Genomic DNA, 14390 nt, shown 5'->3' with positions numbered 1-14390 from the left:
GTGAAGTCCAGGCAAGGAGAAGGGACAGGTTGGAGACCCTTCCGAGGAAACGTCGGTGGACCAGGGGCTGCTAGCACATCGGGCCGGGGGGAAGAGGGAAGGGAGTCTAGCATAAAGGACAGATGGATGATGTTGCCGTTTATTGAAATGGGGGAGCCAGAAGAACAGCAGAGCCCAGAAGGAAGGAAGGAACAATGCGAGGCCACTCAGAGACTTCCTGGGGCTGTGTCTCCGGAGACCCTGAGGGAGAAGCAGGTTTCCCAGCGGGGAAGAGCTGTGGACACAGGCACTTGGCAGCCATCAGGACGCAGGACAGAGTAGGGAGAGTGTGGCCCCAGAGGGACGAGGAGGCCTCCCAGTTCTGAGGAGGCAGACAAATGTAAGCAGCAGCCCTGGGAGAGGTAGCGGGAAATCACCGACTGTGCTGTCAGAGTGGAGGTAGAGGACAGCTGTGAACAGGAGTGAACAGGTCACACACAGCCTGGTAATAGCACGACCCAGAGGACAGCTTGCCATCTTGTCGCAGAATTGGTGTCTCGCAATTACTGCCTCTCCCAGAGTCCCCTACCTCCGCTTCACTCCTGCCCCAAGGCCAGGCTCAGATCTAGTCCTTTGCATCCCTTAATTTTCCCAGGAGTAGCAAATCCATGGGTAAACTCTGCCATTCCCAGTTCTTTTGCTGGTTTCGTGCATTTTTTTTTTTAAAGACTGTCTTCCAAAAGTTCACTAGCTTTCTTTGGGAAAAGCCCTTCTCCTTTCCCACTCAGAAGACACAGCCTGACACCAGTGCTAGACTCACAAACATCTCAGAGTGTATTTTGAAATAGAAGGTTCTGCTCTCTTTGACCATGCCAAATCTGCCATTCGAGGCCAGCTTCGTGCTGAGCTTGGACACCACACTCATCTACTACTGAGTTCTGCCTTGTGAGTTTGAACCCATTTCCCACTCCCATGGAATCAGGTTTGTTGTTGGTGTTTTCTGTTTGTTGTGAGAGAAATGTCAAAGAATAGATACTGAGGTGAGTTTTGTCCACAATTACAGCTCGGAAGTCTTCTGGTCAGCCTGGTCGTCTCCCACCCCCAACTCTGGCCCCACCTCAGCTGCCACCCCCTGAAACCATAGAGCGGCCGGTCGGCACTGGGGCCATGGTGGCACGCTCCAGTGACCTGCCCTACCTGATTGTTGGGGTCGTCCTGGGCTCTATCGTCCTCATCATTGTCGCCTTCATCCCCTTCTGTTTGTGGAGGGCCTGGTCTAAGCAAAGTGAGTGACCCTCCCCCCCGCCTACCACCTCAGCACGAAGGGAAGGAGCCTAGTGGGGATGAGGGGCCTCCCAGCCTGCCAATGAGGCCTTCACCCAGGGCAGGATCAGAGGTGCCCTGCTTCATATTCACTAGAGCGTCAGCTCCCAGGTTCCCCACAGGGCTCAGAGAGAGAAAAATACTCTAAGTCTGGGCCCTTTCCTCCCAGTTTATGGATCTTGGCAAATGGAAAGTATGCAGTGGAGAGTGTTCTGGCCTCTGCGTCTCTGGAACTCAGTACTTATCTGGCTCCAACTCCTTTTAATGTCTGAAGCTGCTGCTCTGACCACACGTTCATGTTGAAAATAGACCCCACCTCTTCCCTGTCACTTCTCTGGGTCTGTGGACGCATTGGGCTTTCTCCCTTTCCCTGTTATCCACTCATCTCTGCTTCAAACGACAACACATCTCGTCAACTTGCCTCATTTAAATAGTTTCTTCTGTTGACTCACCACTTCTTTTCCCCAAACTTCTGCTGCTGTATCTCCTCACCCTTCTCCCCACTGCAGAAGAGTCTAGATGGTAGGAGAAATGGGTGACTGAGAACATTCTTATCCCTGGGGCAGTGTCAGAAGTTTTCTGAGATTTCTATGGTACTGGAGGCTGCCCTGGACCTCCTGGGCCTGAGCATACCTGTGTCCTTCTGTCCTTCCAGAACATACAACAGACCTGGGTTTTCCTCGAAGTGCCCTTCTGTCCTCCTCCTGCCAATACACTATGGTACCACTGGGAGGACTCCCAGGCCACCAAGCCAATGGGCAGCCCTACCTCAGTGGCACCAGTAGACGGGCCTGTGCCAATGGGATCCATGTGAATAGGGGCTGCCCTGCAGCTGCCATGGGCTACCCAGGCGTGAAACCTCAGCAACACTGCCCAGGGGTGCTTCAGCAGGTAACACAGCCCTGGGAATGTGGGCAAATAGGTGCGAGCCAGCACAGGGGAGTACTGGGGCTGCCTCCTGGGGCTTTCTTCCTTCCAGCCTCTAATCCTGGGCTACTGGGTCTGGCTTCCTTAGTCGGGAACAGCTCATTCTGTTGAACACTGAACAGGAAAGTTACTTGTTACTCTTTCTCTTGAGCAACAGGATGACACCAGCAGCCTGCTAAAGCAGACCATTCTTGGCACTGAATATGACCACACCAGTCACCAGGTTACCAGGTAACTGGGCCTCTCCCCTCCCTGCCTTCTGCTCCAGAGCTTACCCTAAGCCCAATCTCAGTCATTGAGAGGAACAGGGTGAGGCACAGAGGCACATCCCACAACCTGCTCCACTGGACCTCCTTAGGAGGTGTGTTGGCAATTATAATGTGCTTTCTGCATTGGGGACTGGGTTGGCCCGTTAGAAGTCCTTCCTCACTTAGCAGGCCAGAGCAGCCATTTTCAGCTGGTTCTGTCCATAGGCTCCTAGACACCTGACTGCACATCCTTTCATGCATTCAGGAAATAGACTAGAATTATCCATGGAAGTGGTGGTATGACACCAAATGTTCAAAGGGGAGCAGTCCCTGCCCCATCTGAGCCCTGACTGGCTCTGATGCCCTGAGACAGGGAAGCAGCCAGGGTAGTGGGGATACAGACCTACTCTGCCTCCACTTCACTTCTCCATCTGGTCTCATGCCTGCAGGGGTCCCAAGTCCAGTCCAGATGAGGGCTCTTTCTTATATACGCTGCCTGATGACTCAACTCACCAGCTGCTCCAGCCTCACCAAGACTGCCACCACCTCCAAGAGCAGCCTGCGGCCACGGGCCAATCAGTCATGAGGAATGTACCCCCGAGTCCTGGGCTGGAAGCAACGTGGGACCCTCTCTTTCACCGAGGTTGGTGCCAGGGGCAGGGCAGGAAATTGAACAGACTGGGGCTGATGTGAGGGAGGCGTCCACAACCCAGCAGTAGCCTAGAGAGGGGGGAGGTAACCTTCCTCAAAGGTGGTGTTAAGAGCTATCCACAGCTTTTCTATGGGGGAATGAGAGACCTGGTCCGGCAGGTCCATGGGGGCGATCTGGGTGGGTCCAACTCTAGCATGGCAAGCTGTGTCCTCAATAGCTGAGAAAAGGACACACCCCCATTTCAGAGAAAACAAACCTTTTGGTCTCAGCATTTCATGACCATTCACAGATTCCTGCTGCCTCTCATCACACCAAGAGGCATTCTCTAATCACCCCAAATACCTTGCTGTGTTGGGTCTTGTCTCTTAATTAGGAAGATGATATCAGTCATTAAGCAGCCTAGTTCTCACATCATTGTCATAACTCTGTGCTTCCACAGAACCTTTTCTCCAAGAGCCTCAATGCACACTGCCCATCCTACAGTGTTCCTTTGTGCCAGGCTCTTGGAAATCAATCAGTGGATGCTTGATTGGAGGCACAGGCTGGTTCGGACATTTGGCTAATGCTTCTTAGCTTCTGTGGCATGTGTCCGTTCGCATGCAGATCCTAGACCCTGTCTCTGGGAGATAAAATTCTAAGACAGGTGCCTCCTAGAGTCAGACCCCAGCATCATCAAAACTGGACTCCCTCAGGTGGGATGATGATGCCCAGAGAAATCATACTGGAAGGGTAGAGTAGCAGTTTAAATCTGGAAATAACAGGGCTTTCTTCCACATTTCAAGGGCTCAGCTGACTTCATCTGCTTTAGGGTATCGGTGCTTAGTGCTTGCGAGTCTCTGTGGTGGGACATGGGTACTAGTGACCCATCCCATATTTCTGAGACGTCAGAGCAAACTGCCCTTGCCATAGTCCTGTGTTTCTGTCTTTTCTTTAGGGCAAGTCTAACCCAGTACTCCTGAGCAACGGCTCCTGGTTAGTCTGGATTTTAATTTTTCCCACTTTTCTCCTCCTCAGGGCCCCCGTGCTGCTTGGGCCTTGTACCAGTTGAAGAAGTGGACAGTCCTAACTCCTGCCAAATAGGTGGAGGAGACTGGCGTTCCCAGCACCCCACAGGGGCCTACACAGGGCAGGAACTTGGGATGCGGCTCTCCCCCAGCCCGCCGGTGCATATATCTTTTGAAACACCGCCTCCTACAATGTAGGCAGAAAACCAATATCCCAGAAAGACTATATATTGTTTTTAAAAAGAGACAGAGAAAATTGGTATTTATTTTTCTATAATAGTCATATTTATATATTTATGCACTTGTAAATAAATGTATATGTGTTTTTATAATTCTGGAGAGACACAGAGAATCCTACCCAGTTGAGGTATGAGAGGGAAATCAAAGATGCCACAATAACAGGATTCAGCCTGGCAAGAGTAAAAGACGGGTCCGAACAGACTGAGAAGGCAGCAGAAAGCCCCCAGAGAAGCTGATGAGAGGACGAGCCTTAGGTACACTGTCTACGATGACAAGGAGGGAAAAGCCACAGGATCTCAGGCTGGAGATACTCATGAAGACAGCCAGACCTGGTACTACAGGAAACGTTTTCAGAAGATGCCCGTGAGAATAGACTAAGATGTGTATAGTCCTATTAGCATTAACAAACCTTCCAGAATCAATAATCTGTGGCAACCTATCTCTGTAAAAACAAACACTGTAATTTCTAAATAAATGTTTAGTCTTCCCTGTAACGTTCAACTTAGTCATGTATGAGTCAGCATCCTCTTTATAGGTTTTAGGATTCAGTTTTTTGAGTTTTTGAAGAAAGTCTCCCCTTGTGACATTTTTCAGTTCTGTCAAGAGTTTGAGATCAGGAAGAGGTAGCAGATGTCTAATTCTTTAAGTATTATTTTGGTAACCGTTTTGGCCAAGAGAGATTCAGCATGAAGTAGGCAAGGAGAAGCAGATTCGCAGTTCTCTTACTGAATGGACTTGAGGTAAAGCTTTGGTCATAGAGAGATGTGTGGAAGATCTCCAAAATATCATTTAGTTGAATGCTATGTTGCACGTGCACATGTAGTGCCTGATAAAATTCACTTTCCTTTTTTCCAAAGATAGATCAGCACTGCCAGAGGAGTTGACTCACTAGTTGTTTAAAATCAACATTTACTTACGTCTATACAACCACAGGATCAACCTTCATATGTGCAGCTGGCACTAGCTGGGGCCTGAAGCTTTGCAACGAAAGCCCTAACATTCAGACTGTTCCCAGGAGGGAAAAATATATGTTGTGAGATTTCAGCAAAGGTGAGTTACAGATGGAATGCCCCTGGAGACTCTCAAGTCTGGTTAAGTGAGTCATGGAGGCAGATGTTACAGGCTAGTCACCAGTGGGAGAAACAAGATTCCAGGCCAAGTGCACCCTCTACTGGTCAGAAGAGATACCGAGCCTGCACCTAGCTTGTATCCCATGACTTTTCTGTCCAACAGCTAAATTGGAAAAAGAGCTCTCATCGGGGTACGACATGATCTTCAGAAAAGTTGTACTTAATATTTTAAGAAATAAAATGAAGGACTGTAAGGAACATGGAAATGATAGAAGAAATAAGATGTAACTTCAGGCACGACCTTGCACTGGGGACCCTAAAAGTCACTTCAGGAGTGGGACAGGGCCAACTACTCTCAATCTTAACTCCGCTAATCCAGGGCCTCTTGGAGCTGCGTTGTAACTCACCTCATAGTCCATTGGCTTTAAATTTCATTGTATTTTTTCTTGTCTTTTCTTCCTTGATAATCCTAGGTAGTTGTCAAAGTGAATTTTGGTGAACTTTATGGAAGTGATATGTAAAATTGCTTTCTGCACAGCCCTGGAACCGTAACAATATTGAATGGTTTTAGCTCTCAAAAAAATTTTTTTAGGAAAGAAAAATCACTTCTAAGGTACGTTAAGTGAGATGAATATGCATATTTACCTTAGCCAATTGAAGGAAAAGAGGAAAAGTATCAGGCCTCTAAATTTTAGCCTAGAAAACTAAATACATACTCGAGTTCATTGTATTTTATATTTCTTTAGACTCGGATTATTACAGTGCCTTTTAAAAGCCTGATTCAGCCATGCAAAGGCCGTATAATTTACCGAAAGAAGAGTAAGAGCTAGTATGCAGGTGCCAATGGTGGTACAGAGCCCAGCGCCAAAAGACTTTTCCACAGGACAGCCAGACTTGGCAACAATGAGTAAATGTGACAGAAGGGCCTCCACTCTACAGCTGCTTTTTCTTCCAGTATTGGGCTTTGATGATACTGTGGACAAGAGTTCAAAATAGCCAAATTATGTTAGCAGTTGACCCAGAGGTAACTCAGTGTAGACAGATTTTGGCCTCACTCTCAGAAGTAAGTCAGCTTTCTCTAAGACACAGCTAGAAGCAGAAAATAATTTGATCAGGGGAGCAGGAGTGAATGGAAAGGCTGATACTAAACTACAGACTTAGTCTTAAGTCTGGAATCAAGTAGAAATGAAACTAAAGCTATCCATAGGTCTTGTCCAATTCAAAATAAAAAACAACTTGAGTGTTAACTATATATAACTATATATTATCAGGCCTGCATATTGTGGACTTAAGTGGAAATTTAGTCTTAGCTCCATTCTGGGGGGAAAAAATATCCTGACTGTAAAACCAATCAGGAAAAAAAAAAAAAAAAGTTGAAAAACTCAGAGAATCTTTGCTGTGGCCCTTCCATAGACTCTACAGTCATTCTTGCTGCAATTAGAATCCTACCCAGGATTCTAATCCTACCCAGGATTCACAGAATTTCAGAATGGGAAAGAGATTTAGAGCTTATCCAAATCCTTCATTTGTTAGATAATAAAATGAAGCCTAGGAAGATTACGTAACTTCCTCCGGCTCCCACTACCACCTAGGGAATGGTGTCTCCCTGGAGACCAACCACTTTATCCAGGCAGTTGCTCATTGCGGTAGCCAGCAAGGAACGGAAGCCTCCTGCCAAACAGCCAACTGAGTGAGTCTGGAAGTAGCCCTTCCAGTGCCAGCCAAGCTGCACATGGCTGTGGCCCCAACTCACAGCTTGACCATAACCTCATGAGACTCTGAGTCCAAAGCAGGCAGTTAAGCTGCTCCCAGATTCCTGACCCTCAGAAACTGGGTGAGGTAAGTCCTTGTTGTTTTGCATAATATTTGGGGATAACTATTCATGCAGCAATAAATAAGTAACCCTCAAAAGCTAATACGACCACATTTTTTTAAATGCTTGGGGGACACACATAGTATAGGGCAGAGAAGCTACATACCTCTACTACAACACCAGAGATTTAAGCTAACAGGCACAAACTATTCAGATCTTTTAAATAGGAACATGAAAGAATCTTCAAAAGGAAGGAAGTCCTTTCTAATCTGGCAGGGACACATCAGCAGGCTAGTCACGGAAGACTTGATGTTGCTGGGTCACTTTCTACATTGATGTAATATCGCCTTTCTCACCTTTCCTTCTCTGGGACAAGGTTCTGTTGTGGGACGGTTCAGTGAAGAAGCTCATTCATATTGACCTATGGAACTCTGAATCTAAAGTGCTAAGCTCTGTTACTAACAAACAGGGATGCAAATATCAGGGAGATCCTTCCTAAATGGGTACAGCAATAAATCCCCATGACCAGTTACCCCCAAATGAAAAGGACAATCAGTTTAAAATGTTATGCACAATCAAGAGTGATTGCTAGGGACGGTCTCTCAGAGTGACATAACCTGTCAATACTTCTGGATCTGTATCAGAAACAACGAATGACTCCCATTAGACCCCGAAAGAAAATGCATAGGACATGAGAAACTCTGGGAACATTTAGAATACTGGTAGAGCTGCAGACACCTTCAGAGAAAAGCCTCCTTGCTGACCATTTTTGCCAAACACAGTCCTCTGCTCCATTCATAGCTGGACTTTGCTGAAGCCAGGGGTGATTCAGGAAGCTGGGTAGTCTGCTTTCTGCCAATCCAAAGCTAACTGCCCTTTCCACATTTCCTGCATCCTGAGCCCTCAAGTAATTGCTCTGTGAAGTTAACAATGTCAGAATTCTGATTTGCATCTTAGTCTAAGATACTGTTGGCAGACTAGCTTGTGCTTTTTTGTTCTCTCAGAGAACACTGAACATGAGAGTTTATTTTCCAAGGCCTGTAAAAAAGCAAATTTTCTCACAGATTCCCACCCCACCCCCCCCCCCGCCCCGGTGGCTAAAAATTCAGATAAACAGACATATTTCCTAAAACAAGATGTATTGCAGATGCTTTCTTACAGTTTTGAGATACGGCCTTCTGAGGCTCCATACTCAATCCATTGGGTTCCAAACAAACCTAAAATGGTTAAGTTCAAGAGGAAATAGATGTTGGGTGTTAGAGTCTGTTCTAAGATGATCAAATTGGAGAAAAGTTATTAAAACTGTATGACTGGATCTGGTCTTAGACTTTTAAATAAGTTTAAGACAATAGGATTGCTGCAGGTGGCAAGGAAACAACTACTGGTAAGTTGTGTGTCGTTAATCTTGGATGGATTTCAGCAAGAAGCAAACTTAAAGACCCATGGGGTTCATCTCCTTCTCTTGTGGAGGCTGAATGGGCGGGAGAATAAGACCACCTTTCTTACGCAAGAGAGCAATCTCTTCCTTTAAGGCCAAAATCCTTTCTGCCTGGAGTTGGATCAATTCAGCGACCTTGTCTTTTGCCACAATGTCTGCTTTCCGAGGGCCCTGGAAGGCATTGCCCTGTTGAAAGAAAACACCTCCCTGCTTTCAGCATCACTCGGAATGTGAAAGATTCCCCATTCTTCCTTTAGGGGTGCCTATCTTACAGTCAACTTAAACACCCCTTGCTCCTTATTTTAAGGGGCCTTCAATTCTTCCATTGAAATCCTACCATTAGAAGTGTTGCCCCTCTGGCCTAATGAGTAGCTCTTAAAATGAAAATCCCATCAAGCTAGCTATCCATCTTTCCTACTGTAGAGGGTGCAGCACTGGAACCATAAAGGACAAGGTACCGCCTTTTTCTATGCAGCCCATATTTTGTTTTCCAGAAAGGAAATCTCTTTATTTCCTCATCCAGTCCCTTTGTCCAGCCAACTCCTGCTCATGCTTCAGACATCACATTTAGGCATCCTTTGTCCTGTGGACTAGATTAGGATTTCCTGTTCTGTGGTCTTTCAGAACATCCATCACATTATCACTGTGATTATGAGATTGAACCATTTAAGTTTATATCTGAGACTTGTTTTTAGGTTGAAAAAATAGGCAGTTTCATATATAGTTCAACCTAAATGCCTGTTTGAGGTCTTTCTTGCAAGATCTTGTGCCTTTAAGAGATAGGTGGCTCTTACCACTCTACCCAGCACCTTCCTGGAGCATGTTACCATAAGTATAGGCTCAAAAAGCTTTGAACGCACATTTAAGAGAAGAATATAACAATATAGTATCTGCTCTGCTTAGACCTGAGGCAGCCATCATGTGACTTTGAAAGAAACACCAAAGAATCACTGAGAGAATCAGAGAGATACTAGCCCTGGCATTACAGACCCACTAAACCCCAAACCATCAGTCATTACCTCCAGACTTCTTGTTAAACAAATAAGGGTCATTTTCCTCACTTAAGTTACTCTCCAAAGGTCTTTTAGCTACTTGTTGCTAAACCCGTGCATCAGCTCATAGCATCGCTCCAGCTAGTCACTTTGAAGTCACCTTAACTTTCCCTTAATTTAGACCATTTCTAGGATGCTTAAAACAAAGAAAAGGAAAACAATGGGCATTTTTGCAAATACTATTGTAAGAATATGACATATTTTAAAATGTCAAATATGTGTTAGGTTCCTAGAGGTCACCTCACCGAGGTGAACCTTAAACCAGGTGAACCTGTATGAAATAAGTTATCCACCATATACTATGTATTATGTCAGGCTCAATAAATATTATATAAGAAAAAATTAAAAGCCATAAAAAGTAACAAGTGTTTTAATAAGGTAACATGAGATCCTACAATTACGGATACCCACTTTAAATCATATGAAATAGGGATCCCTGGGTGGCGCAGCGGTTTGGCGCCTGCCTTTGGCTCAGGGCGTGATCCTGGAGACCCGGGATCGAATCCCACATCAGGCTCCCGGTGCATGGAGCCTGCGTCTCTGTGTCTCTGCCTCTCTCTCTCTCTCTCTCTCTCTGTGACTATCATAAATAAATTTAAAAAAAAAAATTTAAATCATATGAAATAAATATTAGGAATGGGTCTTTGACACCAAATTTAGGGATTATGTCGGTGTCATTTGTACCTAAATAACCTTACTTCTCCAGGGCTAAGGCAAGCTCCATAGATTAGTACATATGTAAATTCGTGGTACCCAAAAGGCGTACAATAAAGTTAGCCCCTCAGGCTCATTTATAAAGTAGGTACTGGCAACTTCATGTCCTCAGGGACCCAGGTGGACTGGAAGAGGTCCAGGATCAAGGTTTGTTTAAATACTAGCACTTGTTATTCTTGTGAATAGCTAACTTTACAGAGCTTCCCCAACTCTGACAAACGGTCTGAAGAAAAGAAACATACCTGCTGGTTCTGTAATGTATTCAGTCGAGAATCAAGTTTCTTCTTTTCAATGCATAAATCATTCATCTGATGAAGCTTTTTGGTGTGTTCCTTTGTCTTCATCATCAACTCCCATCGCACTTGAGCAATCTTTTCCTGCCAGGGCGGGAAGATGCAAAATGAGTTGAGTAAGAGAAGAAACAGAAAAATACATGTCCAGATTTGATCAAGCCATTCAGCAAATATGCATATGGAAAAATAGAAATCAATATGAAAATGCAACCAGAGCCAACTGCATTGGCTCTGGCTCAATTAGAGAAAAGAAGAATGTAGGTATGCTCGAGGATACAAGGAGGTAAAAATAAGATAGGCATAGAAGCGCTTCATTGTTGAAGAATGAAATCAGTACGCATAGCGAATGTTGCTATGCATTACTTTAAAGGAAGAATATTAATTTAAGCAGCAAACTTTCATATATTGTTCTTTCCCCAGTCTTGGCCCAGGATTCTCAAGTAGCCAGCTTGAACAGCCATATGCCTTCTAGTGGGTTGTCTTTGTTCTCTTACTGCTCCAAAAAAAAATTTTATACTGTACATATTATCTCCAGCATGCCCCTGAAAATCTTGGATAAGCAAACATGAGACAAGATAACACTACGAACCTCCTTCGCACCCCATCTACTGATGAGATCAGACAAAAACTGGAGGTGTCACAATGACTTGGGAGCTTATAAAACCTTTATAAAAGCTCCTATCTTTGAATCTGGCTCTAACTGGGGCACCGCCTCATCGTATAGCTCAGGGAACAATGTAGGCATTAACATCTTCTAGGACCCTACCAGCTAACGAGTCCATACCTGGTTATAGAATCTATTGCTTAGATTTTCTAATTTCCAGATACGAACAGCATGCAAAAGCTATAGGGAATACTACAGTTGGGATCTCAGGGCATAGTGAGTGATTCCATCTCTGACACTGTCAGAGCATTTATTTGTATATTAATGTAGATCTCAAAGTGGAATCTTTGTCATTATCCATGCCATTGTGTCATATTTCCATGTACCCAGGACCCCAAAACCTAGTGCTGGTGCTTTCACCCCAAGACAGGCAAGTCCCTTCAACTGAGTGAATGATAAGAATGCTGAGACAGGCTTAAGATCATGGGGGAACCCAGCAGGGCTCACAGACTCGTCTCCGGCTGCACAGATGCTTCACAGGAACTACTGACAGCATTTCGTGCCTCAGCCCATGTTCAGCCAAGGTGCATCACCTGTGCTCTCAGCCATACCTCCCACATCTTCATTTCCTTTGCATTCAGTAGCTCCTTTCGAATTTTTCTGATCTTTAGCTCTTCAAGTGTAGTATTCACGGAAAGTGTCTGAAGGGCTTCTAGGTTGATCACACGGCCAAACTTGCTGATCATTAGTTGGCGGACCGTTTCTTCCATTTCTAAAAGAAGACATCACTGTCTTATGTCATTCAGTGGCTCCCATTGATATTAAATGAACAATACGAGTAGCAACAACATTCCAAAGAACAGCTTTTGCAAGAGGATGGTAAAGATTTTATGTTACCAGTTGATTTTTCCTCTGTGACTCTTCACCTGCTCCTTTCCTCACTTAAAATGCCCATTCCTGTGTCATCGTTTCATCTACTTGAAAATCCTATGTAAAGCAGACTCCGCTTTCCCAATAGCTTCCATGCTCTGCTGTGCCCCTCCTCAGACTGTTAACAGGTTCCAATTGAAGTAGGAACTCTTCAGATTTTTTTTTATTACTGATCTCTATAACATCTAGTGTTAAGAACAAAGCAGGCACCTAGAGAAAATTTCTATCGTACTCCAAGTAAAAATTAAAGTCTGATTCTCAAACATTCCAGGCTCACTCTCAGTTCCCACTGACTGGAATGTTCTTCCCCAAATAGCCATATGGATCCCTCTTGCCAGCACATTTTCTGAAAGCAAGTTGTAAGATGGGTATAAGGCTCATTCCAATACACTCAGTTCTGAAGGGGTAACCAAGAGCAGGTCCTTGCCCTCTAACCAGGAAAGAACACACCTTACCAGGTATGGCACATTTCCAGGGAGCAGTTCCTTGCTCCTACGGACCCAGTCATTCTCCTTTCCAGTCCCTTGTTAATTTTTTTTTCTTAGCAACGCTCTCCATCTAACATGCAATATATCTTACTTTTGTTTACTGTCTTTCCTCAACATGAAAACACAGTAACATCTGGGGGAAATTCCATTTGTGGGGTCTGAGGTCCCCAAGAAAATGTAACCTTGCAACAAGACTTTCTCAGACTCCAGACTGTCCCCCAAGTGAAGTCTGAGGCCCTAAAGTATCATAAGATGATACAATTATGCAATGGTGTGGAAGTTTGTATTCTGACATCATTGTTGCAGTTGAAAATAATGGTATAACTGGTATGGCTGCTATTGTGCATGATCCAAGGAGGGGCTATTCACTTGTATTCTATGTGAGTGCAGTCCCCATGGACTTGTCTAATGTGGAGACCATGATAATCAGTGACGCAAAAACAAAATGATGGTTAAGATTATTTGCAAATGTGTGCTAGTCTGTGGCTGCCTGCTTGGCCTCTCAGTAAGAACTTTAACTCCCTCCAGCTAGTGTGTCCTCTCCATCACAACTTCATGTACTATGACATGGACTCTGGTCCTTGCCATTCCCCCTGAGGAGTCAGCCTAACACCCTTCTCCTGACTTGATTATGCCAACTAGTGTTCACTGGGCACATAAAGCCTTCTGGAATGTTTGCCATGTGCCTTCTCCATGGCTGAGAGCTGTGTTCTCCTTGGAATGAAGTGAACATACCCCTTTCTCACCACCGTGTTCTTGACTCTCCTCTTCTTGCTCACTAGGTCTTTGGAGGGAGAAAGGCAATAACAAGCGAACTGTGGTGTTTCTCATTACTGCTAAGCCTTTGTTCTTTGGCTAACAGAAAAGGAAGTCACTCTTAGATCACCTTCGGAGATCCATCTTTAACGAGACTCACAACTTGCTTTCCAGAAAATGGGGCAGCAGGGGAGGGGGAGAAGGACTGAAAGTTGCTGAATAAAACTTACACCATGTGGAACTAGTATTCCCTTTTATTTCTATTAACACTCTGAAAATTTGAATACTTCATCTTCACACATTTTCCCAAACTAAGAGTTTACCCAAACTGAAACAAACTTCTTCCCTTGTGTTCATACTGGTCTATTCCTTGTTTTGATGAATAATACTTTTTTTTTTAGTACTTTCAAATATAAACAACATTCGTGGCCTACAGAAGCCAGAGGAATGTGAAGTACATGAGAAACACTGGAACCTCAAGGCTTACACCTGAGAAAACTCTGTGTCTCAAATAAGTGTTACTTAAGCATGCAGTCCTAATGTGTATTTTTTTTTTAATTTTATAACCCAGCCACCCATGAAGCCAGAACATCAACACAAACTGGAAATTGGCCTCTATATTCCAAGCAACTTGGATTGGTTAACTAGTTGACCACAATAGGCTTCCCTTTTTTTTTCTTTTTCAAATTAAATTATACATATTTTTTATTCAATTGTGGTAAAATATACAACATAAAATGTATCATTTTAAGCATTTTTATTGTACAGTTGTGTGATATTAAAGTAAATGCTAAGGTGTTGGCAATATTGTTGTTTTTAAAGTTGGAAACTTCACAACTTACATTTGTGTTCCATATGT

The 14390-nt window shown here is 44.4% G+C and overlaps 2 protein-coding genes across 9 annotated transcripts in view; one reads left to right on the top strand and one right to left on the bottom strand.

The window, feature by feature from the left end:
• Nucleotides 1–4867, top strand: part of BOC (BOC cell adhesion associated, oncogene regulated) — a 73582-nt gene extending 68715 nt beyond the window's left edge. For 7 of the 8 annotated variants that reach the window (XM_041757414.1, XM_041757389.1, XM_041757408.1 and 4 more), the window contains 5 exons: nt 1043–1264; nt 1958–2193; nt 2381–2460; nt 2927–3120; nt 4144–4867. In XM_041757414.1, the coding sequence (XP_041613348.1) occupies nt 1043–1264; nt 1958–2193; nt 2381–2460; nt 2927–3120; nt 4144–4331 (920 nt within the window). In that variant the 3' untranslated portion in view covers nt 4332–4867. The remainder of the gene's footprint in view (nt 1–1042; nt 1265–1957; nt 2194–2380; nt 2461–2926; nt 3121–4143) is intronic. The other variant, XM_041757370.1, reaches the window with a different exon arrangement.
• A 116-nt stretch (nt 4868–4983) lies between these two features.
• The window catches only part of CFAP44 (cilia and flagella associated protein 44), a 129756-nt gene continuing 120349 nt past the window's right edge, over nt 4984–14390 (bottom strand). Inside the window, exons 33-35 of the mRNA XM_041757344.1 lie at nt 11969–12129; nt 10703–10837; nt 4984–8880 (exon numbers count right to left, since the gene is read on the bottom strand). Of these exons, the coding sequence (XP_041613278.1) occupies nt 8689–8880; nt 10703–10837; nt 11969–12129 (488 nt within the window). The 3' untranslated portion in view covers nt 4984–8688. The remainder of the gene's footprint in view (nt 8881–10702; nt 10838–11968; nt 12130–14390) is intronic.

The sequence above is a fragment of the Vulpes lagopus genome, chromosome 1 (assembly GCF_018345385.1).
Source record: "Vulpes lagopus strain Blue_001 chromosome 1, ASM1834538v1, whole genome shotgun sequence".
Classification (NCBI taxonomy): domain Eukaryota; kingdom Metazoa; phylum Chordata; class Mammalia; order Carnivora; family Canidae; genus Vulpes; species Vulpes lagopus.
The sequence above is the reverse complement of the archived record's forward strand: the minus strand, read 5'-3'. Positions and strand labels throughout refer to the sequence as shown.